The sequence below is a fragment of the Martes martes genome (assembly GCF_963455335.1).
Source record: "Martes martes genome assembly, chromosome: 12".
NCBI classification, from domain to species: domain Eukaryota; kingdom Metazoa; phylum Chordata; class Mammalia; order Carnivora; family Mustelidae; genus Martes; species Martes martes.
In genome coordinates, this window is record NC_137900.1 from 78,592,296 (window position 1) to 78,619,616 (window position 27,321).

General features: G+C 48.9%; 1 protein-coding gene across 1 annotated transcript in view; it reads left to right on the top strand.

Annotated features, from left to right (window-relative positions):
* PAPPA (pappalysin 1) overlaps positions 1-27,321 on the top strand; it is a gene marked incomplete at both ends in the record, with an annotated part of 234,337 nt that overhangs the window by 132,947 nt on the left and 74,069 nt on the right. The window contains one exon of the mRNA XM_080820674.1: positions 9,385-9,578. Within this exon, the coding sequence (XP_080676800.1) occupies positions 9,385-9,578 (194 nt within the window). The remainder of the gene's footprint in view (positions 1-9,384; positions 9,579-27,321) is intronic.

Here is a 27,321-nt window from a genome sequence, read left to right on the forward strand (position 1 = left end):
ACTAAGATGGGCAAGAAAGGAATGTGGGAGAAAACGTTACTTCTGCTTTAGACATGATTATTTCGGGATGCTTTTAAATAGGTATTAAAGTAGGGATGTCACTGTAGGCCGTTAGGACTCAGAGAAGATGTCATTTCTAAAGAGACAGATTGACACATAGATATTTTAACATTTTTAGTATAAATGAGGACTGAATGACCGAATGTAGGTAGATAGGAAAGGGGACCTAAGGCCTGTCCCTGAAGCCCGGCAGCATTTAGCAGAGGTCCAGGGAAGCAGAAAGCAGCAAATAAGTGTATGTGGGATAAGCTGGGAGCCAGAAAGAAATGGGATAGCATGTGCCATGGAATGCATGAGTGAATGCTTCAGGAAGAAAGGAAGGGGTTGCTTCTTTATATGCTTCAAGGCAGTCTAGCAAGACGAGGATTTTGATGTTATGGTTTTAGCCACCTTGAGGTCAATGGTGATCTGGACAAGATTGATTTTGGTAGAGTGGCGAGTACAGAAGTCAGATTGGAGAGAACCGAAGAGTGACTTGTAGGTGAGAAGGTCTGAATAAGCTCCATGAATCGTGGAAAGAGAAGTGTGAAGGAGGAGACATGGTGGTAAGGAGATGTGGAATGAAAAGAGGTTATTTTTTTTTTCAATTTTCGTATTTCTTTAACTAACATTTTTATATAGGCCATATCCTGTTTTGCTGGTTTGGAAGGAGAGAAGAGTGATGCAGGAAGGAAAGGGGGTCCGTTTGTACTGGACAGGTAGCAGTACGAAAGAGTAACCGGTGAGACTTCTTAGAGTTAAAAATGTCTGAGTCAAGTCCAGATGGGAGATTCAGGCAGAGACTAGCCTTCTCGGCTAAAGAAATAAGGACAGAAGCTCTGAGCTGTGAATTCTGGGAAGAAACTGTGCATTTCAGGACAGAGATACGGTTGGGAATGAGGATAGACAAGACAGTGGAGCTAGCGTACAGAAGGATTTGAGTGCTAGGTGGGACGTTCACATTTTGCAGAAGTCAACTACGTATTCCAGACACCCTCATAGTTAAATTCCTCATCGATTAATCACTGTAGGTTATAACTCTGGGGAAATGGGGAAGACCCAAACCAGTTAAGAGAGTATCATAAGGGCCAAGTGGACAGAGGACCAGGCTGTACGCAGAGGGTGCTCTCCGTGATAGGCCTGGGTGTGGGATGGGAGTGTTAATGTGAGACTATATGCAGATCCATTCTTGTTTTCCTAGTTCTTTCTGTTTACTCGATGATGCCTGGTTGTCACAGTGAAACACGGGAAGGCATTTCTGGCCCACTTTGGTATATGGCCAACCTTGGAGGAACCAGAAACCAACTTAAGCTCCTCCGATTCAGTAGACCTAACCAGCATCTGAAACTTGTTAGCGGATTCATGGTTCTTTAGAAGCCCTTCACCACCCTGCCTTCTGTACTCTGGACGGACTGATCCAGTTGAGGAGGTTAAGAACAAACCCCGGGTTGAATAGAATTAAATGAGGTCAGCAGTGTGGGTTTGCCTTGAAGCCTTTGAAACATAGACGATATAAAGTCCAGATATTTCTGTTCTGGAGGCCACATATGCCAATATGCCACCACCATCTCCCTGCCAAGCTTCCCCTTTGTAAACCTTTGGGGGTTAAGCACTCCAGTTTCCTATGTTCCAAGAAACTATTATTTGGACACAAAGATTGTGCATTTTTTGGTCGTTTGTTGTTGTTGTCTGGATGAATTGTTATGTGGCATGAAGCTTGTTGTGGTTGGACCCATCCCTAAACAAACAGCTGAATTTAAAAATACTATTTTTTCTAGTGTTTAAAAAAAATACAGAAAATAGTAATCATTTGGACTACCCGAATATCCTAATGCCAATCACTGTTCCCTCAGCTGGAAATAGAGATATGTACTAATTTCTAAAAAGCTTCACAGACAAGAAGTTTAGAAAGACAGGTAAATCCTACCATCCTTTGGAAGGTAGCCCATATCAGGAGAGCATGCATTCAAATTCTTTGCTTACTCCCTGAGTTTTACATTACATTTCCTATTACTTAAATCTCTCACCTGTGAAGAGTTTTGTATTTTTTGTTTGTTTGTTTTTTCCTTGATGGGCTGGAGACTTGGTAACCCCAAAAGCTCCTCAGACTACTAATATTTGGACCACACCAGGGTTGTTGTGAAAAGTCAAAATGGAGATTCCCTAAAGGAATACTGAAACTTGGTTAAGGGTAACAAACTATTTTGTTGCCAGAATTATATATTGAAAACACAGTCTGGTAAATCGGCATGGTGTAGTCGAAAGGCCATTGTGCATTATGAGTTCAAGAACCAATGATCTAGTCTTGTCTCTACTAGAGATATTCTCTAAAGGCTTCAGCAAATCACTTTGATTCTGTGAACCTCAGCTTTCCCATACAGGAAATGACATCATTGCTTTCAACTCCAAGATCATCATCATTGCCATAGACCATTTACTGATCACCTATTATGTCCCGAGTGCCTCACCTACATTTGCCACTAAACTATAAGTTCCATGAGATGAAGGTCATGGATGATTTATTTACTACTCTGGACCTACAGTTTATTCCAGCACCTAGCACAGAGAAGAAACTAAGCAAATATTTTGGATTGTTCTATAATCATATGTATTATTAGGTGATCTGAGCATCACAGTAAACATTCATTCCTTCAACCATTATTCAAATGGAGAAAGCAAGATCTAGAAATTCTAAGTAATTTTCCCAAAGTCGTATAAATAGTAAAAGGCACACCTAGTAAACCAAATCAGGTCTTTTACCTCACTGCCTCTAAGAGTATGAAAATCACAGGTATTCCTGTCAGAAAAACCTTCAAGTCTCTCCAGTTCTAAACAGTAAAACTCAAATGCCTCAACGTGGCATTGCCTCAGGTCAGCTTTTCAGTTCATCAGTTCCAGGACTCATCCTTCTCCTGCAACTCTAACCTTGACAGCTTCCTCATATACACACAATGATTGAGGCTCATCTATCGCTCATACTCCGCCCTTCACATCCCCCAATTCTTTTCTTCCTCCAAAACACTGCCCCAAACCATCTTCTCAGGAAGCCTTTTCCTGTTTTCCCAAGCAGTATTGATTCTACCCAGAAGGGAGGAGCCCAGTCTAATTCGTCAGTGTGTCCCCAGTACCAGCAAGGACACAGAGCAGATACTGAGCAGATAAATACTGATAACGAGGATTGACTCTCTTCTCCAGTCCTCATCAGGCAGTGAAAAGCTATCTTAGCTGGGGATAATAATGATCCTCCTTCCTGAATCTTCGGAAGGCCTTAGTGCATCTTGGTTGTTGCCTGCTGAAATGATTGCAAGAGGATTACTCCGTTCGTAGTCCCACTGGATATTATGGTTACATTTGTGAGACCACCCCTTGGGGTTTGTTTTAGAAAAACTGCAATTAGTCCCCAAGTTTGAAGATTTAATTTCAAACTTTAACAGTGAAGCTCGTCAATCTTTTCAACAAGATATGTCATTCCACTAGAAGAAGATACCTCTGTTTTGATGAAATCTGGTATATGGTACTCTCATGACATCGCCAGCAATCGTATCACAGAAAAGTATATCAACACCTGGTTAGTTGAGAACATGCCTAAACTGGTAATAATTGATAGTAAATATAAAGCATCCATTGCATTCATTTGTCATTCATCCACTCCTCTATTCCTCACCCGTTTGTCAGGCACCTCCTTCGTTCTAGATCCTATGCTATGAGTTGGAACTATGGACATGAGGGTCAGCAATTTTGTACCCCGAGATACCTCTTGCCTGCTGGGATGGCTGAAAGAGGGTCTTGTTCATAGGTTGGCCAAAGCTAGATCAGGTGAATCTGGGAGTTGTGAGAAGGAGCACAGAGGAAAATTGTCTAATCGAGCTAGGATGGGAGTCAGTGAGAGAGAAGGATGGAGACAGCCTGCCAGAGGAGACGCTCTTAGCTGTATATGAAGATCCAGCAGGAGTTAGCAAAGTGAAAAATGAGAAATAGATCCTAGGCAGAGGAATCTACCCGTGTGACGGCATGACGGAATGATGGGGAATGGCTGCTTTGGAACATGGGACGGGTTCGTTGTGGAGGATTGCATGCCAAGCTAGGGAAGATGATCTCCCTAAGCAGGGGAATCTGTCACAGCATTACATGTGAAGCACAGCATGGGCAGATATGTATTTGGGGTTAGAATAGTTGCCCTTCAATTCTACTAAATTATCCCACCATCCTGAGGAATATCCACTATCTCAGGCCTTGTTTGAAGAACACATTGGCTTGAGTTCCTTTTTGCGGTAGTCAATAGCTTATGATTATCTGGTCTTCAAGATTCTTGAGATGAGGGCTTGTGGAAATCCTCTTAAGATCTTGTACTGAGCTGACAAGAGCAATTTAAGTACCTGCTTCCTTTCCCAGCAGTGAACTCTCCAGCTCTTTCTTTTATTCATTCACCTCAAGGATTCTAGTGGTGTTACAAATTCACAATTTTCTAATCAAGCGGAAGGTCATTAGTGTCCCCCAGTTGGGTTGAAGTCGTCCCACTCTAAGTAAATCGATTCAAGGTTACCTGGTAATCATGGACAGATTGAATCCAGGGTTTCTGACTTTAAGGACAAGAACTCTTGACAAAAGCCTAAACCCCAGGCTTTGCTTACATGCCAAGGTAAACTCATCTCATTTTCCTAAGACTTGGCTTCCAAGCTCTCAAGTAGGGGTACTAATCTCTGACCATCTCAAATAGTGTCCTTCAGACAAGCCTCAGGAATGCAGGGGCATAGCTTCATCCTGATGCTCCAGACAGATGGAAATTGAAAATTAAGTCAATGAGAAGCAGCAGCATCTGTGTCTGTCCACTTACAGAGAGCCCATCTGCCTCGGGCTCCTGGAGCTGAGTGCGTTTCTTCCAGAAGGAAAAGAAAGTAGTACAGGAAAGTTCAGCTGGGGATGACAGATTTGGCAATGCCTGCGCCCCACGTCAGGTCCTCTAGCTGGATAGAGCGGTTTCTAAATGTGTTACTGCACAAGAGGGACGGAGTCTGAGACAAGTTCTCTTATGTCAGGGGAAGAAGGGGTGAGGTGGGGAAATCATACTGCCCAGCGCAAGCCCATTGTAAGCCAGTTACCACTGGCATCTCAGCCCCTCTCCCCCCACCCTAAGACCCTGCCTAAAGAAACTCCTCCAAGGGCGCAGAGTGTGAACCATGCCTGGACAGGAACATGTGCATTGGGAGTGCTAGATTTTAGTCATTCATTCATCCAACAGTTATTGGCTGAGCGGTCCAGGAGGCTGTATGATGATTCGTGCCACCTAGCTACTACAGGAAAGGCTGGTGGCAGGGTGATCGTTTGACCTTGGTATTGACTTCAAACCCTTTTCTCTATAACCTGCTCAGCTACCATCATAAAGTGTTCAACGAGCACCAAGTAAATGGATGTAATGAAAACGGGAAGGACAGTTTTGTTTTATTGTGTTGTTGTTGCTGCCTTTGTTTTTCCTGGCCACACATTTTTATTCCATTCCTCGCTCTGTTCTCTACAGCGCTTGGGGCATGGGAGTAGAGAGGAAGAGAAAATTCCCCAGATGAAGACTGGCAGACGTAGCGGAAGGGCCCCCGGGACTCCAGTAGCAAGAGAAAATGAGTAGCAGAGTCCAAGGCTGTTATTTCAAAAAGTGGCTCATGGTAGCTTTGTCAGCAGAATCTTGAGGGAGAAACCAGGCATATTTATTCTGTCTCTTTCTCTCTCTCTCTCCTCCACCTCCTATCTCTCTCTTAACTCTGTCTCCACTTGCCTATCTGTCTATCTGTAATCTACTGGAATACCTTCCCACTTCTTTACCCACGGTGCCTACCCCTACCTCTCCTTCATTCCCTGGTTCTTCTAAGTCCCAGCAGACAGAAATACAGAGGTCTCAAACATAATCAGGGAGAAGTTGGCCTTCATGAGAACTCAGCCCTAATTCCTAACTTAGCCCTAATTGCTGCCACTCTTGAGGTCTCTTTGCTGAGAATATGAATTAAGTCATCTTAGAGAGTAGATCTTACATGACCTTATTATAATCTTACGCTCCCTGTCTTGGTGTTGGAGGGGGGGAATGTAGTTCCAGCAGTCAAGCAACCCCACGATCTTATCCTCAAAAGGACGTGGTTTCATTATTCTGTAGCTGGAACACGGGGCAAAGGGGACATTTCCCTCTGAGGTCTGAAAAGGCCAGGCTCCTACTTCTAGCTCTGCCCCCATCTCCCTCTGATCTGGAAGCAGACTCCTTACTGCCTCTGGCTCTCAGTATCCCCTTAGCTAAAATGGGTGAAGTTGCTGGCATTGTACATACCATCTCGTGAAATCATTCCAACAACACTGGGTAAATATATTACTACCTCCCTTTCTTTTCTTGGATGAGAAAATAAAGTTCAGAGAGATTAGGTTATTTAAGTCTTATACAACTTATATATGACAGAGCTAGGATCTGAACCTGTGCTTTTTGCAATTCCCTTGATTGAATTTCGAAAGAGTAACGTCTGGACAAACGGCTGGTCACTCTGGGATCCATTCTACATTTTACCATATATTAAGTTGGCCCCGTTCACCAAGAGGTTGGAGCTACTGAGAAGTGCTGAGTCTGTCTTCTCTCCATCCTTGAGCTGCCGGGCATGCTACTGGCCACTGGAGTCTTCAGCTGGCTCAGATGTATCCTTAAATAATTGAATTATAAGGAATTGATTTATTCTGGCTCCTTTGATAGTGTTTCACTCTATAAACTGTTTGCTGAAATAAACAAGGGATTTTTGAGCTTGGAAGGGGCTCAACATTCTGCTGCCCCTGAATTCACAGACTCCTTTTTCAGATAGTCAGCATCCTAGAATTCCAAGTTGTAATTCTACTTGACCCTGGCTCTTTCTGGGGGTAGGGTGGGCGGGCTGCCGCACAGAGTGTTTTAGGTGAATACTGATTTCACAAGGTGATTCCATTCAGCCAGCTAGAAATCAATTGACCCCTTAAAAGAAGAATATTTGTTTTCTCTTGACTGTTATTCTAGAATATACAAAGCATGTTTATGTCCACGTCCTATGTGAGTTTTGTGGGTGTCCCGAGAGGTTTTTCCTGGCTGGGGCGATCATTCCTTTCTTTTCATTTTGTTGAAGTATAATTAACATAAAATGTTATTTTAGTTTTAGGTGTACGACATACTGAGTCAACAATTCTGTACGTGACTCAAGTGCTCACTGTGATAAGTGTAGTCACCATCTGTCACCATACAACATTACTACAGTGCTTAGGACCATCCTTTCTGTATTACAGATGGAAAGCCAGAGGCTGAAAGGTGAAGCTAATTGTGCAAAGTTAGATAGCCAATAAGAGGGACCGAAGTCAGTTCCTGATGAGAAACGGGGCTCCACTCTGTGGTTTTAGAGTAAAATAGGGGAAGGATGTCCTAGGCCAAGCAGTAACCTTAGGATGACTCTATGCTCTGATATGCCTGGGATGTTCAGATTTTCCCCGGAAACGTGCCTTTTGCCTGGACGTAGTTTCTCATAGCGTCTCCGTCACTAGTTTGGATGATGACTTTAGGCTCACCTGAAGACACCGCGTAGGGACCAGATTTCAAGAAGCTCCGTCTTTCAGAGCAGCTGTAGTGTGTAGCTAGGTTGGCACAGTTAAGTGTTGGGGTAGGGATCTTCACAAAATAGGAACCCACGCGGAAAGGGGTATTTAGTTTTTCCCAGAAGTATTGGGAAAAGAGCACAGACAACCTGACGTTTGAGTTATTAACAGATGGGCAGAGGGCTCTCTTTCAGACAGCTGCATTCTGATTTCTCCTGGTATTGATCGGTGCTGAAACAGCGAGCCACGTGCATGGCTCCTGCCTCCGTGGAAGGCACCTGTCAGCTCCAGGCTTCCATGATCTGTCTCCTGGCCACCAAGAGTCACTGTGGCCAGCTGCAGCTCTAAGTTGTCGCTGCTGTGATATGAATTACATGGGAGCTTGAGAACTCACTTGGCCTTTAACTTTAACTACCAAGCCCTGGGGAGCCTGGATCAGCAGACAGAAAGGGCTCCCGGACGCTGGGCACACTGACCCTCTTATCTCATTGAGCCCAGAGGGGAAAAGAGATTTGTCGTTGTTGGTTTTTTGTTTGTTTGTTTTGTTTTGCTTTTTAAGATTTTATTTATTTATTTGACAGGGAGAGAAACAGCGAGAGAGGGAACACAAGCAGGGGGAGTGGGAGAGGGAGAAGCAGGCTTCCCACTGAGCAGAGAGCTGGATGGGAGCTCAATCCCAGGACCCTGGGATCATGACCTGAGCTGAAGGCAGACGCTTAACGACTGAACCACCCAGCCGCCCCGAGATTTGTCTTAAATACCAGAGCAGTTGAGTTAGAGAGCTGGGAATGAAGCCAGTTAGGTTACACAGACCTCTCTTTGGAGTTCAGTAAACCTCAGTTTGCCACTGTGAAGTTCTGTGGTGTCAGATAATGTACCCAGGACTTGGAAGGTAAAAGTCTGAATTTGAAACCACGATCTGACATGAATACACCATGTGAATTTGGGCAGGTTATTTTTTTTTTTAAGATTTTATTTATTTATTTGAGAGAGAGAGTGAGTGCACATGAATTGGGGGGAAAGGCAAAGGGAGAGGGAAAAACAGACTCCCTACTGAACAGGGAACCCAAGTGAGGTCATCCCAGCACCCTGAGATCATGATCTGTGCCAAAGGCAGATGTTTAACCCACTGAGCCAACCGGGAGCCCCAACTTTGGGCAATAGTCCTAATCTGGAGGACTGAAAAAATTAGAAAGGTGGCTGTGGGGCTCACTTGGGGTTTATGTTTGTGAATGTGTGTGCTCAAACATATGTAGTACAAGATAGACGCTCTAAATTTGCAAGTATGCACATACTCAATATAACCATATATTGGTATATATGCATATACTCAATATATATGCATAAGCACAGGTTAGCCAGAAGTTTAGTGATGTTTTACATCGTCTTGTATAACGGCAACCTTGTACCCATTGAACAGTAACTCTCAACAATTTCCCCCTCCCCCCAGCCCCTGGCAACCACCTCTGTAGTCTCTCCTCCTATGAGTTTCACTACTTTCTAGTCCTCATTCAAGTGGACTCGTCCACTAGTGGGCCTTTTGTGTCTGACTTACTTCACTTAGTATCATGTCCTACAGGTTCATCATCTTGTCACAAATGGAGGGATCTCCTTTTTTAAGCGTGAATAATAATCCCTCATGACCACCGATGACGGGCTTTACAGTGCTGATAATTCTACTGGTTTTATCCCACTACTGTGGATTTCAGCTGAGACCAAAGAACAAATATCTATCTGTTCTCTTCCTTGTCTGTCCATCTCCTGCAGATGAACCCAGCCGGTGCTATTTCCATGACGGTGATGGCGTGTGTGAGGAGTTTGAACAAAAAACTAGCATCAAGGACTGTGGGGTCTACACGCCCCAGGGGTTCCTGGATCAGTGGGCATCCAATGCTTCAGTTTCGCATCAGGACCAGCAGTGTCCAGGCTGGGTCATCATCGGTCAGCCGGCAGCCTCCCAGGTAAGCTCCCAGCCAGGTGTGACATTTCCTACAGATGTTCTGTGTCTCTGCTCTGTCCTGACGGGCTGCCATCCTCAAATGTAATGTCACTGGATGTGGCCCCCTGACTGTATCTCAAACCAAATGTAATCCCCGGACCTCACGAGTACCATTTGTCAGGGATGAGACATGGATGGTTAAATGCAGGGACCGTGTGCATAGTATGGTAAAGCCTGTCCTCCTGTTTCTCTACCTGTTATAATTCATATTTGGTGAAAGAATTCCATTTTGGATACACCACTGGAATTCAATGGGGTAAGAGCAAATTCTTTTGGGGGGGGCTGCTTTTTTTTTTCCCCCTTGGAGGAGGGTGCTGAGTTGTGTGCTCTTTGAGCACTCACCTATGAATTCACTCTATTATGAATTTGCTATATGGCCTTGGGTTAATCTCCCCACTTCTCTGGGCCTCATTTTCCCCCATCTTTAAGTTAGAGGGTAGTTGAGCTTGATGATCTCCAGGGACCTCCCCACTCTAAAAAGCTGTGACTCACTCCTCAGTGCCCTAATGCACTATTTATGTTCCAGGATTCTTGCCCCAGGGGTCTGCCAGGTTTAGTTGAGGGAACAAGAGATTGGGGCCACCAGCGCTTGTGTGATTCTAGGGATGGCCGTGGTGTCCCCAGAGCCCCCTTTCCAATTATCCTGGTGAGCAAGCACCTGCCTTCTTCCGAGACTCCCATTTCCCAGAGACACGACTCAGTGCTTCCAACTGCCTGGCCCAGTGGCCATCTCAGAGGCCAACCTGCTCTTGGCCTCGCAGATGAGTCATGATTCCCAGCCATTCCTCTCTGTGTTGCTTCCCTCACTCGGACTGGATGGGCGGCGGGGTGGGGTTGGGGGGTGGTGTTCTTTAGATGAAAGAGAGATGCGATCTTCTTCTGGGGCCCAGTGAAAAACCCCTGGGCAAGGTACAAGATAGGTCCGCTTCATTTATAAGTCACAGTCTTTCTTTGGCCATTTTCTCATTTGTCTGTTTGCTTGTGTTGACACACATTAGATGATTTTACGTGTTTGCATTCGTTTCTGACTGCCCTAAGTCAGGTGGAAGGGAGTTTTGCATAGTGCCAGCCCAGTGAATGAATGAGTCAAGGAACGAATGAAGAAGTGGGTGTCTAGGGTTCATCCTCCCCGTGCTACCTCTGTACTTGCTGAATTCTTCTTTGGTTGCACCTGTCACCTTGAACCTGAATTACCTGTGTGCACGTCTTGCTCCCCCTAGGCTGCTTGTTCTTGGAGAACAGTTTTGAGTTACATTCATTTTTGTCTCATCTTCAAGCGTGGGCCTGACAACACTAGACGCTCCGGAAACATGTGTTTGATTGACTATTGATTGACTGTTAATGCATGCATGCGTGCACACGTGTGTGCGCGCGCGCACACACACACACACACAAGTGCAAATGAGCACCACCAAGCAAAGATGCTGGTGCATCACCTCTCTGTGGCACGGAAGGTCCTGCTCAGGAACAGCAGCGCCGGCCGGCAGTAGCGCCAGGAATTCCCAATTCAGCACTAGCAACCGGTTCTAGAAATGTTTAAAAAACGTCATTCGAACAAGGGAATTCACACACTGGGAATCTCACATGAGCAAGAGCTGAGGTAGCAGCTGTGTTTCAAAACCACCCCAAGTGTTATTATGGCCGCTGAAGTAAGAGAAAGGAGAGAAGGAACTGTCCAGCCGTAGCATTCGAAAGCAGACTTCACCGGGCAATTACTCCAGTCCTATGAGGAGGGGCTGTCAGGAATTATGGGTGATTATCTCTTCCTAAACAAAAATCCAATTTCAAAAAATCATTATAAATACTAGCTCTTCGATCTACAAAGAGGAGATGAGGAAACAAAATCATCCTATTGAATTATTCATTGTAACCAATTTTATTTTAATGAAATCGACTAGGTTCCATTACTCTGGGCTTGGACATAATCTTTGTTACAAGGAGACTTCAGCTGTAACTAAATTTGCCATAATGAGATCAGCTCGCTGGAGAATACAGGGTCAGGGGAGGGGGTGTGTTGCCGGCTGGGTGCAGGGCCAGGCAGGCAGCCTGGAGGGCGGCAGAACAAAAGTCTCCTGAATTCCCCGACTGAAAGCAAATGCCTAGAAGTCACTCACGCACTGCCCCCCCCCCACCCCGCCACAACCCCACCATGCATAGTCATGCCCGTGCACGGGTGCACACACAGCCTGTGTGAATCTGGGTGAGGTTCTCCCTGGAGTGTAAAGGTGGCTCCCTTCTGACCGCATAGAAGAGGAGGAGGACATATGACCGTGGCCTTCATTATTACCCTGGGCACTGATTAGAGGAGGCTGCTGGTTAATTTTGGTCCAGTCAGGGCTTCCAGTGAAGAGGCTGATGGCTTGAAAGAAGGAGCTGCAAGGTTCTTAGGCGCACCACGTGCCCCTCGCCTTCCCCCGATGCCATTAACCATCTCCTTTTTCCTCTTCCTCCTTTCTTTTTCTGTCTCTCTTACCCACACATGAATGTGCTTGCACACACACCTGAAATTCCCATGTAGGACCCTGGGTCCCAGGGAGAGTGGAAAGCAGTGCAGGGTCATCGGGCTGCACCGGCCATTGCATTGGATCCTCCCACGCTCCACGGCCAAGCCCCTGTCTTGGAGACACTGAGAGGCAGAGTGCCTTCCCCAGAGCCACACAGCCCAGAAAGGAAGACTCTAAGATTAGGATCTTGTAGAAGATGCCAGTGAGATTGGGAATATGCAGTCACCTCTGTAAGTCAGAAGTCAGTGGACGCCTGGGAAACTGCACTGGGAAGCAAGCAGGAAGAAATGCAGCAGGGTAGATCTATTGTTGGTGTCACTGTGCAAATGCCCTGAGGCACTTGGATTCTCCTCTAGCAGACTCCTGGGCACTTCCCATACCTCTGAGTTCAGGCTGTTCCCACTCCCTTCCAGGCAGACTGTTCTGAGGTCCCCTGGTGGGCATTCACTTGGACACTCCTTTAACTTGGGGGGAGGGATGAAGGGACCACAATTGTTCTTTGTTCCTCTTTACAAGCCTGTTTTGTCCTACTCCCTGTCACTCCCCCTGATGCCATAAACATGGTAAAGGCAGGTGTTTGTAGGATAGGTGTCTACCTCTGTGCCGCAGCCTTCAGGAGAAACCAGAGAGTGGAAGAACCAGCCCCCCCACCCCCACCCCGGGCTTGTGAGGTGTGAGAATCCTATCAAGAGGAGTGGCCCCATCAGAACAAGCTGGCAGATTCTCACTGGGATGGCCTCAGAGCCACACTCATCGTGCTTCGTGAGTCTGGAGAACTGCTAAAAACTTGAGTTTCAATTCTGTAAAAGCTCTTAGCTTCTAATAATTTCCAGTCTCTCGCATGTCCATTCTCCTCCAACAAGATCGCCAAATTTGGTTAGGGCTATGCTACTCCACCCCAAGCCCTGAGTCGTGTATGCAGACGTTATCAGAGCCATCAGAACTTCCAGTGTGCAAACTGGGCTGAACACCCTCTCATAAGAGACATTCTTTGGATATTTTGGCCACGCACCTTCCCGGCCCAGCTGGAATTCAAGAAGTCCCTGAGACAGAACAAAAATGGAAATGAACTGGAGGAATCGAGTTATCTCTCTTCAGGGAACCTCAGAAATGGTTTGGGTTAAGTGCTTGCAAAAATTTCATCTTGTCCTAATTTTGTCTCCATGTTTTGCATTTCTCTAGTGTTTTACACCATAGGCTGCCAAAATGAGATGTAGATATTGCTTCCTCCTGCCCCCGCCCCCAGCGGTTCTACCCCAGCCCGTTTCCTCCTATCTGGACAGGCACCCCCCTCCTTCTGCAGTGGCCCAAGGAGGAAATGGAAATACTGACTATCTGGAATGCACAGGGCTCTCCAGGGATTACAGACCTTCAGTCATCCAACCAATTTATTTGGTTAATCCTTTGAGGGTAAAGCTTAGACCAAGCATTTCCAGGGCAGTAGTTTCAGGGCCAAAATAAAGAAAACCTTTCTAAGAACGAGCAGCATCCACAGGGGGACGGAGCGCCGTGTGATATACTAAGCTCACCACAGTAAGGCGTTCGGGCTGAGCGGGTGGTCGAATGGGAGATCCTGGCCTTAGAAGGCCGTGAGAGTCTAGACATCTCTCCTTCCTTTGAAATCGATTCTCTGACTTTCTGTCCCGTCAGCGCATCCTTGGCCACATCGGTCCTTTGCCACTTTACCTTGAGTTGCTGTGACCAGCTTCTAGGCACATTCGTAATGCTTTAGGCCTCCATTAAAATAACAAATCATAATTTGTCTTAAATTATGTATTAATACTCTTATTCATTGGTCCAAGCAGGAATCTATTTGAATCTTACACTGTGGAACCTGAGTAGGTAAAGAGGGTGGGAGTTCATGGAAATCATGGGACTGTGGCTTTGCCCTCCTCACCCCTCCTCTGACTTGGGAACCTTGAGCAGATGACTCCTCGGGAACTTTAGTTTCCTCTTTTGGAAAGTGGGAATGACCGCATCGACCTGGTGGACAGTGAAAGAATAAATGTAGAGAAGACACCTCGCACCGCCCCCCCCCCCTTATTGGGTAGTTCAAATGTTAATTCTCTGTCCCGCTCATGTAAGGCTTCTCCCCCTCCCCCTCCCCCAGAGGCCACAGGGACTCACTCTTCTGCAGAAGCTCAGTCAACATTCCGTTGAGTTAGACGTTGTTGTGTTAGCGCATGTCTCCTGCAACCTCAGGACCATACCAGGCATGTTAAGAAACTCCAGAGAGGGGGTGCCTGGGTGGCTCAGTGGGTTAAAGCCTCTGCCTTTGGCTCAGGTCATGATCTCGGGGTCCTGGGATCGAGCCCCGCATCGGGCTCTCTGCCTAGCGGGGAGCCTGCTTCCTCCTCTCTCTCTGCCTGCCTCTCTGCCTACTTGTGATCTCTCTCTGAAAAAAAAAAAAAAAAAAAGAAACTCCAGAGAGGCGCTGGTCCTTCTGCTGCCCTCAGAGGGCTCACCGTTTCATCGGAAGGGTGTGTCCGACTACAGACAGCAGCCAAAGACCCAGGAGTGGGAATCAGAGGGAGTTTCCCTGAGGAAGAAACCACGGTGCTATCAGCTTACTCAGCCAGCAGGGATAAGAGCCAGCACGTGGGGAAGGAAAAAGTCCTTCGCCCACTTTCTGAAGGCCTTGCACAAATTATAAAAATAACATTTATCAAGTTCATCCAGCTTCTGCATCAAATTCCTTGAATCCTACTGAAACTGCTTACAGACATAGGAATCGCTGCTCTCACTTTCCAGGTTCAACCTCAGAGGGTTGGATGAGCAGCTTCGGGACTCACCCCTGTAGGGGGCAGAACCAGGGTGCTGACCCCTGTGTTCATCATACGAGCTCGGGTGCAGGCAGGGCTGCTCCTGCCTGCTGCCGTGAGCGACCCTGGAGGAGCAGCTGGGAGAACCAATGTCTTCTGCATCTTTTCATACGTAGTGTGCATTCAAGGAACACCCAGAATATGGAATTTGCTGCACCAATACCTGAATTATTAGCCCACCATTTCTAGCTTGCTGTGTAGACCACCCACTGTTTCCGCCATGTGGTATAGACTCCACATGTAGACACTCATCCTCTTAGGTGAAGCATTGTTCTCTCCAGAAAGTCATTCAAAATGTGTTTATGAAACTATGGGGGGACTCTAGGACATGTCTTAAGTTGCTGACCCCAAAGTATAAAAAAGATTTCTCAGGTCTATGCCTAGTTATTTCTGGGTTATAGGTACAAGCAAGAAGAAAGGCACAAAGAGGACAGTTGTGGATGGAAGAGGTCATTTTGCTCAGTTTCCAGGGTTGTTTCCAGGCGTGTTGCTAGCCCTGTGCTCTATGCAGGAAACCCGGCAGCGTCAGTAAGAGAATCACAGAGTAAGAGCACTCCTCGGTGGCCACCAAGTCTGAGCCAGGAAGCAGGGGGCATTTCTCTGTGCGTTCGTTATCCTCACGTTCAGAGCAGGGAGTGGATAATCACTGGGTTCTCTGGACACAGGAGTAACGGATCTGCACGAGCCCTTATGATGCAGTATAGGGAGTGTGGGGGGTCAGGAGAGAGACATGGGAAGGAGTTGGAGACAGACAGACATCCAAAAAACCAATAAAAAATAGAGGGAAAGCTGAGAAATGTGCTTATAAAGGTGTGCAGGGACATCCTTCCGATGCTTGGAATTTAGACGTTATCCTAAGTGCAGGGAGAAGCTTTTCAGAGGTGAAAAGCATGGGGCTAACAGAATCAGATGTCCGTTTGAGGAAGAGGAGAGACCTCTGTCGAACACCTCCCATGTGCCAGACCCTGTCCTGGGGCTTTAAAGCACATGGTCAAACTGAGAAGTTTTCCTTCCCTCTCGCAATGAAGAAACTGAGGCTCGGGGAGCCCAAGCACCTCACCATGGCCCTCCTCCCCCTTCCCTCTACCTTTCCGTATACCACCCTATGGGCCCTCCACTGAAACAGCCCTCCCCGCACCCGCCCCCCCCCCCCCCAGGACCAGCAGTTCTCCAGAGCTACTCAGATGATCTGATCTGCAAAGTACAGAGGGAAATCCTGGCACTCACCCCCAGCGGGGAGGTCACTTCCGAGAGTTCTCCTTTCCTAGCACGTACCTTCACCAAAGCGTGCCTCTCTTCTCGCTGGCGAAATGGGATGGCCTCTGCCCGTGGTGGAAGGAGGAGGACAGGCGAAAGGAACACACTGACATTTCAGAGAAGATTCCAAGCAGTTTCCCCAAATACCCCTGGGATGTGCTTTCTCCTGGTGGTTTATGAATATTTTTCAAGAGCACATGTGCAAGTCATCTAAGGAGACAGAACAGAAAGTCCCGTGGCCCGTTACAGCCTGTCCCATTGATGTGGGGCAGCAGAAACCCCTCCAGGAGAATAAGAAACAGCGCCTGCATCAGAACGGAGCCCCTGGGCTGGTCGCTGTGACCGCCCTGAATTTTTCATGGCAGCCTCGGCCTGGCAGGGACTTGAAGGCAGCAGAATTACTCATGATCCCGGCAGACGGGTCCACCACCAGACTCCCCCCCCCCCCGCCACTCCTTCTGTTGGTATTTATTCGAACGTAAGAAGTGCCAGGCATCATGACTGACCCTGAAAAGCTTTGGATGAGGAGAGTCTTAAAGGAAAACAAGGTGAAATTTCGGATCAGTTTCATGGGGTTTTCAGCTCCGGCGCCCACCGCTTATATCAGCCCTCTCACTTTGGGCAAGCTGGTTCTCTTGGTTCCTCCCCAGCTTCCTACCCGTGAACGAGAAGTAATAATACATACGCGGCAGGTGCCTGCAAGAGTGACCATGGATCCAGCACTGTGGTGTTTCCTTCTAAGATCAGCTGAAAGATTTCCTAATGAAATGCTTCTTTCTGCCGATGAAATTTCAGCGGTTGATGCATCCAATTAGGAACAACCAAGTTTGGTCATTATTATTATTTTTTTAAGCATAGTCTTTGGGGCACAAGGAGAGAGAGACTTTGGGTCTCTCGGTCTTACTCCACTTAACAAAGATTTGACTTTGCTTAAGCAACTTCCCTAAACTTCTCAAGCCCCTGCGTGCTATGAAACGATTCTGCTCTTCGGACTGAAAATCGGGAGGAGTGTGTTGTCCACCTACTACGTCCGAAGCATCGTGTTCAGCCATGGGTGGAGGCGGAGACAAACCGGTGAACCTCAGCCCTGCCCTTGAGCAGCCTATGTGGAAGAAAGGACGGGGACCCTGAAACCAGGCAGGACAGCGGTCAGCAGGGTGCCGTGACCCATAGACAAAGGCAGCTGGCCACGGAGAGCCGTGCGCAGAGCAGGGGTCCGTGCCCAGCCCTCACAGGCACACACGAGCCATGTCCTCACCAGCCGGGACGGTGCCACGTGGAACAGAGGAGGCCCGGTTTAGGGAATGAGTCTTCATTTCTTGCCTGCCAGTGGCCTCCTGACTGGGAGCCCAAGAACAAGCACGGCTCTGTGGGTTGGGGCTGCTTCCACCGGTTCTCCGGGGAGAGCAGCTCCGGCCCTGCCAACCCAGCCCACTGCCCCTCTAGGAAGATTCTTTTGTCTTCCCTCCAAGCCTGCCCTGCTCGCATCTCGTCAGGTCTCCACGTCTTCTTTCCCCACTCTCAGAATCAGGACCAGACTCACTCCTTCCTTCCTTTCTTCCTTCCTTCCATCTATCCATCCCTGGCATTCACTCAGGACCCCTGAGGACCCTCTCCATTGCTGCTGTTCATTTTCTTTTCTTTCTTCTCTTCCTTTTTTTTTTTTTTTAAATTGTTTCTGTTTTAAGTGGGGGCACCGGCGTGTAGCCAGCACGGCCTTTGCTGTGTAATTTAGTTTCATGTTCTGTACCCAAGAAACACGTAAAAAATGTAAACAGCGTTCACTCTCCGGGGTTGCAGTGCACTTAGGAAGAGAGAGCCAGTCCGGCGTGCTGAGCCCGCTGCTTTGGCGGGATTGAATTCTGTCCCCAAAACCACATGCTCATTTCCCTATGTCTGAAAGTAAACTTTCTCAAGCCAGGCCCAAAGGATGGGGTTCCGAGGAGAGCTGAGGTTTGGCTGCGCGCTGGGTTTTATTTTTGTTTGTGTTTGTGTTGCAAGTCCCCTGCTCCCACCCCAACCGACCAGCCTTGCTTCGTAAAGTCGCCTGGATGTGTTATCTCTAGACCTAGACCCAAAACAGGCTCTTTCACCTCTCTTCCTCCACAACCCTGGGTCTCTTCCAACTCCCCTGATGTTTCCACCAAATCCAAGTCCCAGGAGGTCCTAAGTACACTTATGCATGGTCCTTTCAAGGGAGGGATGGGCTCCTTCGGGCTTGGGAGAGGTGCCCCCGTCGAGAGGCGTGCTTTCGTGCCAGGTCGGTCCCGCAGAGATTTCCTGGGCTCCTGCCCTCCCCGGGGCCCTTGCCCACACTGGACCCGTCTGTGCTGTTGGTGAACGGGCACGCTTGGCTGGTATCTGCATTTCTCTCCGGCCTGGGACACAGCAGTGTGGGGAGAGAGCTGGTCTGCTCTCAGGATACGGCTTTCAGGAATGTGAGTGCTGCCTGGGTGATGTCCCTCCAGGTCTGTGGTGCTGCCTGGGAGCAAGGGGTCCGGGGAAAGAATACCAGTCCCGTGTAGTGCGAGGAAGCAGAGAAACTGGAGGTGTCAGGGAGCTCGGGGCGGGGCCTTGACCTTCCGGAGAACGCAGAACTGTTGAGTCCAGGCTTTAGAGCAGCTGTCCAGTGGAACTTCCAGTGAGTAGAAGTGTTCTGTACGTGCATTGTCCAATAGCCTAACCCCTAGCCACCTGCTGAAACATGGCATGCGAAACCGAGCACCTGTTCATTTTATTTAATTTACACTTAAGTAGCCCTATGGGGATAGTGGGCTACCTGTTGGACGAGCTGATCTAGAGTCTGTCACATCCCAGAGCTGACCCTTACAGGAAGGTCTCAGGGGGGTTACTCAGCCATCTCGTCTGTGCAGTGGGGACAGTAAGCGGTAATTGTGAGAATTCCAGAAAACACAGGTAATACAGTTGGGGCAATGCTTGACCTACAGTAACTGCCACCTACATCCGTTCAGTTCAGTCATTGCATTTACCTCCTTTTAGCCAACCTGGGTAGTAGGAACCACATTCCCATTCCACAGAAGCCAAAGCAGAGGTTCACACGTGGCGGGACAGGAGCCAATCCAGTTCCTTCAGGGTCCACACCATCTGTCCCAATCAATTGTTTAAAAATAGTATTTCTCTTTTCCAAAGTGACATAGGACACGTTAATCTTTTTTTGTGAAAGAGTGTCTTAAATCTTTTAAGTGTGCATATTATCTTCAATGGAGAAATTTGGCCCTTGGAGTACATCATTCACCATAAACATGGATCCCTGTGGTCTCTCACCTGCCAAGTTTTCTGTGTGTCTTCCTACTTCCTTAACATCCAAAGGCCTGAGCAGGCAGGGCCATACATGGTCCTTGTCAGTCCCTCTGTACCTCTCACTGCTGGACGGGTGCACCCCAGGCAGAACGGGTGACTGGCAGTCCCCGGAGGGGCCTTGGGGTTTCCGTTTCTCCTGCCCAAAGGAGCCATCATGCAACTGTCCACCTCTTGGAGGCTGAACTGTCCTTCAAGGTCTAGCTCAAATGGCACCTGGCCATATGGCCCCCTCTGACCACCCACCCATGTGCAGCCTTCACCCTCCTGATACCACATAGCCCTTTTGGAAGCATCCAGTGACCCACAGCACAAGCTGCCTTCTACTTTGCGTGTCCCGCATCCACAGCTTCTCATTCCAAATCCCCTGTGAGTGGTTAAGGATTTGGGCTCTATCTTTTAACATTTAGGGATTTTCTGTGCCGACCATAGGGTTTCCAGCCTGGGGAGAACTTAGAGGGTGCTTCTGGCTTCATTGAACCAGGCCGTTGAAAACAATGTCTGCTGAGTGATGTCTGATTGGCTTAAATGTACAAATCAGTGTCAGTAAGTGATTCCCTTGTGGGGCAGGGTAGAGTCCCCTGATACATGCAGTGGATGACCAGAGTAAGCAGGGCCTTCTTAAGTCCCCTCATTTGTCCCCTCCATGGCAGACAAGGTGCATGCCATCGTGTGAGTCGGAGAAAAGGGGTCCTGAAAGCACATCCTGGGCCCCAGACTGACCTCTCTCCAGAGGAGGTACCAGCATCTCATTTTGCAGTGGAGGTGTGTGACCTTCCCAAAGGATTCAAGGTCATCCTGTCAGCATGGGCCAGCGGCTGAGGTCCCAACCCACATCCCCTTTGACTTCAAAATGTGTGTGACTTCCGCTACTCAGTGGAGGTTCAGGGACGTGGCAGGTGGAGGGATGATCAAAGAGCTCACATTGTGGGTCCCACATCGTGCTGCTGCTTTGACACCCTGCTTTCCTGCAGATGTGTGTTGCCTCGGCCAAGGGCGCCCTGGGGGGAAAGCACCACTCTGTAAGGTCTCTGTTCCTCAGCGGAATCTGCTCGTGAGGTGCTGGACATGTACGTCAGCCATGTCCATGGGGCATTTGGTGGGCAAAGGCCCCAGATTGCATGTCACAGTCACTAGTCCTGTCTCTGAAATCTGGAGGGACAGACTAGAGAGCAATGCTGCCCTTGTCCTTGAGAATGAAAGCCCTTATTTGCACTTCAGGCTCAGCAGGACGCCGTTAAAAGGCTAAGCAATCCTTGTCCTCTTGTTCCTTGCATAAGTCAATGCCCCACATCCTTTGGGGCCTCTTTCTAGGAGAAATCAAGCTCGAGGCTGCTTGGGTAAGAGCGCTTCCTGCTCTTCCAAAGCAAAGACATGGGATCCAATCCCTCCCCAGTTTCCAGCCCTGGCTCCCCAGGGTTCTAGGAAGGGATGAGAGAATCCTGAGCATGGCAGCGAGACCCCCAGGGACAGTGTGCTCAGCGTGGCCATCTTGCCACCAGGTGGGAGGGTTTCCTGCAGGGCACGTGACTCGGACATCGTGGTGGGCGCAACTTGGAACACACCGATCTTCATTGGGAAAGCTGGAGAAGAGGAGAAAGGAATGGGGAGCGTGAGGAAAAACAAAAAAGAACAACCTAGAAAAGAAAACTCCTAGTTTTATGAACTCGAGAAAGTCTGGTTCTTTCAACCACAGATGTTTTTAAGTGAAAAATCACTCCTCTGACCTTTCGTGAATTGGCCTGTGTGGTTAAAACGGCCATTATAACCACTGTTCAGCCAGCTTGGATGTGGTCAGCGCTTTCTTGGTTAACCCGTGAACGTCTCAGGGCTCCCAGAAACAGGGCAAAAAGATGTGTACGGGATGCCTACGACACACAGCTTGGGTCCGTGCGACTTGGAGCTGAATGGCGGAGCCTTCCGCGTCCCAGGCGTTAGCTCCAGAGCCCAGCTGTGTTCTCCACTCTAGAGCCAGTAGAGGGCATTTTGGAGAGACGCTAACTGGAGTTGTGTTCTTCGGCTTTCGTGTCTGATTCTCCGCAAGTGGTTTCCAGATGCCTGATTTAGAGCAGACAGAATTGCGTGGTCGTGCTCTGGAGTCAGAGCAGCTCAGTATTCTGGGCTAGCGCTGGAAGGGTTTCAGTGCTCAATGCGCTTCTCCAGAACTGGCGATACCACTGGGCTCTGAAATAGAAATCGTGATGTTTCTGGATTCCTGTCTGGAGTCGGCAGTGTCTCAGGATTTTCATCTTTTCTCCGGCAGTGTCTCTGTGTTCTGATCTCGGGTTGAAGGAATGCTTCGGTTGAAGCTCACAGTGCCCTTTGATCTGATCCGGAGTCTACCCTGCTTTTATAGATCCTGATCTAGAATTCGTGAAATTGCATGAATGGCTTTCAGTACAAATGCTGAAAAAAAAAGAGAGAGAGAGAGAGAGAAAGAGGTTTAGCAACACAGAAAGATAACAGCGTGTTTTTAAAAAGCCGTGTGCTCAGAACTGTGCTTGCAGCAGGAGATCTGCATCTCGAACTTTGTCCTTCATGCCTCTGCTGTCGACATCCTCTGGGAAGCCAGGTTTGCCGTGGCTCAGCTCCGGCCCGTTCTCTCCCTTCTCTCGCCTCTTCTCCGGCCTCCGCTCTCCAGAGCCCAGGTGACGTCAAGAGTTGGCGGTTCAGACCTGGCCCTCAGGTAGATTGCCCTGGCAACTTTTTTCTCTGTGCCCCTCCCTCAGCCTGCACATACCTCAAACACAGATCCTACCACGCTGTTCTCTGGTGCTTCTAGAGCTTTTTACATCCCTGCTCCCCCCACAGGGGGCTACTTGTGAGAAGGAGTTTTACCTTTATGGTCTTTTAAATCTGGGATCCATTTCCACCCTGTAGACCAAGATGAATACGGAACATACATGTAAATATAAATGAAATAAGTGAATGAGTGAATGAATGAACGAACGAACGAATGGAGAGAGAAATAGAAAAATTCGAGGTTTGGCTGGAAAAAAAATCTGAGTCTCCCTAAAGGAAAGAGATTTCTGGGAACCCCTAAACTCCTGCCTCTCACCCTCAAGAATTTCCAGAAGGTCCCAGCACGCCCTCTCCCAACCCCATCGGCATCTTACTGGGCCGTGAAGTCACCCACGGACCATCTGGTTGGGGATCCCGTGTTCCTCCTCTGCGCCGGGAGATCACGTAAGCTGGACAGCAGCCTCCAGATGTTAGCAGTTTCTGCTCATTTTTTCCCCCTCCCTTCTCAACAACAATAATAATAATTAAAACAAACAGAGGCCTCGTCCCCTACCCACACCCCTGAAATTACAAACAGGTGGGCCTGATGCCCTTCCCCCTCCAAAGGCTTCCCGGTCCCTAAAGCCCAGCCGCTGACCCTCAGCGAGGCCTGCCCCGGGCCGAGCCGGACAGGACAGCCAGGAAAGCCACCCCGGGGCTTGGGCCGCAGGCCTCAGGAAGGGGGACGTGGGCCGTGTCATGAGAAGTCCCTGTGCTGGGTTTTCCCTCTCCCGGGCTCCCACCCCCAAAGCCTTGGCCTCCAAGTTAAATGGATGTATTTTGGAAGACTAGGTGGCTTAAGAGATTAGTAATGAGATCCCAAGTCTTTCACTGCTGGGTCAGGAGTTCAGAGGCGGGCCTGGGTGACTGGCAAATGGCATAATTACGGAGCCGGGAGCAGGCCTACGGAGGGCCCGGCCCGTGTGAAATGAGCCCCGCCAGGCCTTTCAAGGGAGGAGCTGTCAGCAGCACAAAAGCCGACCGCCACATCCGACACTAATCACTCTCCCTTGTTAGAGGATTTACTGGCTGGAGAAGCTCGAGCCCCTGCCCAGTGCCTCCTCAGAACGGCTGTCTGGGCTCCGGCGAGGGGCATGGCCTAACGCCTGGCTCCCCTGTGGGTGAGGTGGGGAGATGCCGCCCACCCCTCAGGGTGGGACTGTGCAAACCAGCACCTCATTCTGTATGAACCGGTGACCCGTGTCAGCATTCACAATGATCGCTGCTGCTGCTGTGCTGATTATGTCTCCCTTGGCCACACCTGAAAGGGGGTAAATGGGAAGTTCCCCTCCCCGGTGACACAGGCTGGGCTTAACAGAGGTGAACGCAGCTGGAGCATCGCCCTCAGCGCCTCCTGATTGCCATCCGTGCTCCGTAGCCCTCAGTTTCCTCCCCTGTCCCGCCGGAGATAGATGTGGAGTAAATGGGGCCGGTGGGTGTCCAACCTGGACTTCACTGGCCTCGACAGGTGTGACTTTGGCAGGCTCCGTATCTGTTGAGTGAGGGAGGGCGGTGATGCCCGCCTCCCAAGGATGCGAGGGTCTGTACTCATGTGGTTGCTGGTTTCAGCATGGCCCTGCCACCTCTCGAGGATGCTTTCTCAGGTCTCTTGAGTACACTTCACCTTTAGAAGAATGTTAGGGCATCCAGTTGGTGTCCCCTAGAACCATAGAATCGATTGTGAACCATTTCTCCTCCAAGACATGTAGTTTCACTGCAAAAGTGTTAATGTGCTTCAGGACACCGATGTCTTCAGTGAGTTCCTTACTCTGTTCCGCTCCAAAGCCTGGCTGCTTCTCCATGGTCATTTGGATCGGGCCCAGGGTTGGGACCCCAAACCTCAGGATTCTGGACATGTGGGGAAATGTGAGCCTGAAGATCTTAGACCCCGGTAGAGTGTGGAATACTTAATGTGTTAGGGACAGACCTCGGGGACATTGAGGGGCTCATCACCCCAGGACAGAGCCCCACGGCTGGAGGGCATCAAGTGCCAAGTGATCTTATCTGGAAGTGTCTCCTGGGTGGAGGCCCTGAGGTCCGCAGCTATTTCCAGAACTGTGGGTACAAGAAAGGAGGCATCGCTCCTCTCTGTACACCCACCTTGTACACAGGAAATGCGTCTTTGCTTGATTGTCTGTCCATGCCACATAATAAGTCTCAAAATTAAAAGAAAGGCAGTCCACTTCTCCCCCTCCTCTCTATTTCTAGAAGGCAGGTATCAAAGGGGAAGGCTGTTCTGGAGGCCTGGGAAAAGTGATTATTGTTTCTAATGGTCACTGTGAGAAAGCTTGGCTTTTCTTCCTCTCTGTGTCTCTTTCTGTGTCTCTCTGTTTCTATCTCTGTCTTTTCTCAGTGCTATTAAGTGTGTAAAAAAGAGGTCAGCGGGGGAGGGGGGTTGGTGGTGTGTGTGTGTGTGTGTGTGTGTCTGTCTGTCTGTCAAAACTCAGTTGCCCTTAAAGTGCTCTATGTTCAGGGGGTCAGTTTGGAACGAGAGGCACAGAGAAGAGAAGGAGATGGACATAGGAGTGAGGAGAAGAATCCCAGGGTGGGGAAGGGGGGAGGACTCCAGGACTCCGCAGCCAGGTGAATCTCCACATCTGGGTTTCCAGTGTCTGTATACGCATCGACTAAGACCAGGCACATAAAACTCTTGTTAGAATGTTAGAACCTCCGACAGGGTGCTCTTGCGACATCTTTCTTAAGCCATATGGCATCAAGCAAAGGAGCAAATGCTGTTAATTTATAGGACAGAATTTTTGAGTGTTCCCAGACCCCAAAAATAATCTCTCTTTGGCTTTTCTGATACCTAACGAAGGCACTAAATAAATCGAGATCAAGCACAGATGCTCACAGGCACGGATCAGGGAGCTCTGGTTGCCTGATACGGAGATGTTGAGTGTAGTTCTGGGGAAGCCGTGAGCGGGGTACCTCTCGCTGTTTGGGGTACATGCTCTCTCTGCAGGACTCGCCACAAACAAACACTGAATGCTGTTTTTGCTTTTTGCCTTCTTTCATAAAAGCGGAAATCCTCTTTCGATTTCTTTCAGTTAGCAAAAATGGGTACTAATTTAGGCCTTTCGTTCATGCAAAGGGGTGCAATATGAACTTTGGAAAAGCAGGGGATGCCTGTATGTAGTAGAAGACCAGTAACATTGTTATTGTTGGTAATTCATTCTTGTATTCAACTAGTCTTGGCTTTAGTGCTGACTTCAGGCTTTTCATTGCTCTTGATACTGAAGAGGTCAGAAGCAAGTCCCCATGCTTGCCCTCAGTGAGCTAACAGCCAAGTTCAAGGATTGCAAATAGGTTCATCTCCTGGGCCATTCCTGACCGATAGTGAGCGACTCGTCATAGTGTTTTATTGAGATGGATTCTGAGGTCTACACTCAGAGGAGTGGTGTGCACCGCTTAATTAATGGTGTCTGTCCTGAGCAAGGGCTTGGGGGTTGGCAGCACTGATGTGTGCCTCAGCTGGTCCAGTGGTCTTGAAGACCCACGTCCTCCCCATTAGCGACCAGCCTGTTTCTCATCGAGGAAGTAGAGGTAATGTTAATACCTTCCTTAGAGGGTGGTTGTAAGTCCTAAGTGAAATAATGGACTTGGACCGACGCTGGTGGGCATGAGAGTAATGGGAAGAATCGCTGCGAATACCAGTGACTACTCCCATCATTTATTTTGTTGTCCGTCAAGTGCACGGGAGCCTGGTGATGGACGGGTCCAAACTTTCGGTGCTCACAAATGAATCCAAGGTCTCCTGGGGCCTTCTCTCTAGCATGTGGCATTCTCATGTCCACACCCCGGGCTTTGGGATCAAATGTGTCAGGCCTGAACCACAAGTCTGGCCTTGGATAAGCCACCCTAGTTCAATGTGGCAGCATTGCTGAGCCATAGCTAGTGACCTGCACTAGACTGGTGAAGGGGAGAGAGAAATCGGATGCGAGCACTGCCCTTGATGCTTAAGCATGGAGACAGATGGACAGACAAGAAACCACAAGAGGGGTAACGAGAAGCTACGGGGGAGTCTCTACCCACAGGGTAAGAAGGACCACTTGGCTTTGACTCTTAAGCAGCGAGGAAATCCCAGTGCCTTCCAAACCTTAGAACTTCTTACCTCTAAAATGGGGACAAAACTGCTTATTCCTCCCAGTTACGGTGAGCGGATACCTGGTCAGGGCCAGTACTGCGGGCTGTCTGTGAGAGTGGGTGCCCTTTCCCTTCCCTAGGGGAGCACTGAGGAGGGAGCACCATGTTCTGGAAGGGAGAGCCACACCAGCTTCACAGGGGTGACTTTATTGCACCTGGCCCACTCACTGTTGTGGTCTCTGTGGCTTGACGCGTGGTCTCCCGGCTGGCTTGCCCTCCCGCCGTCTTCGTATCAAGGAGTCCTGCCTGTCCCTCTTACAACCTTTCAGCTCTTGGGGAAATACTTTGGCACTGGATCTGCAAGCCTGGCGTTAAACTGGGGCCCAAGTGGAAATACTTGGAAACACTCTCTGGGGGGTGTGTGTGTGTGTGTGTGTGTGTATGCATGTGCGTGCGCGCGGGCGCGTGCGTGCCCTGTACGTTTATGGGTATCATTAGTATCAGCGTGCACCCCCATGCTCCCCCTCCCCATTCCTTTTCCTCTTTTTTTCTGTGAGACCCATTCCCAGGTCCCTTTGGGTTGAAAGAGGAAATTGGAGAGGACGAGCCAGAGACTTGAAGAGCGCGCCCTCCCTCCTGTGACTGACAAGAGGGCAGGGAGATCTGTGAAAGCGAAATTCAATAGAAACCTCATGGCATCTCCCCTGTGTGGGAAAATACCAGAACTCCCGCTCCCCCTGATCTCCCTCTGTCTCCCCGCCTTTGTGTACGACGTGTGTGGGTGGAAGATAAACTGGATTTAAAAAACCCTTTGAAAGCAAGACATCGTTAACTCCTCTAATTGAAAGCAGTCTCCGGCAAAGGAGGGGTTTGGAGGCGGGTGCTGGATGGAGTGGCAGGTGGTGCGTGGAGTGGACAAGAGCCCCCGAGTCCTGGGGCC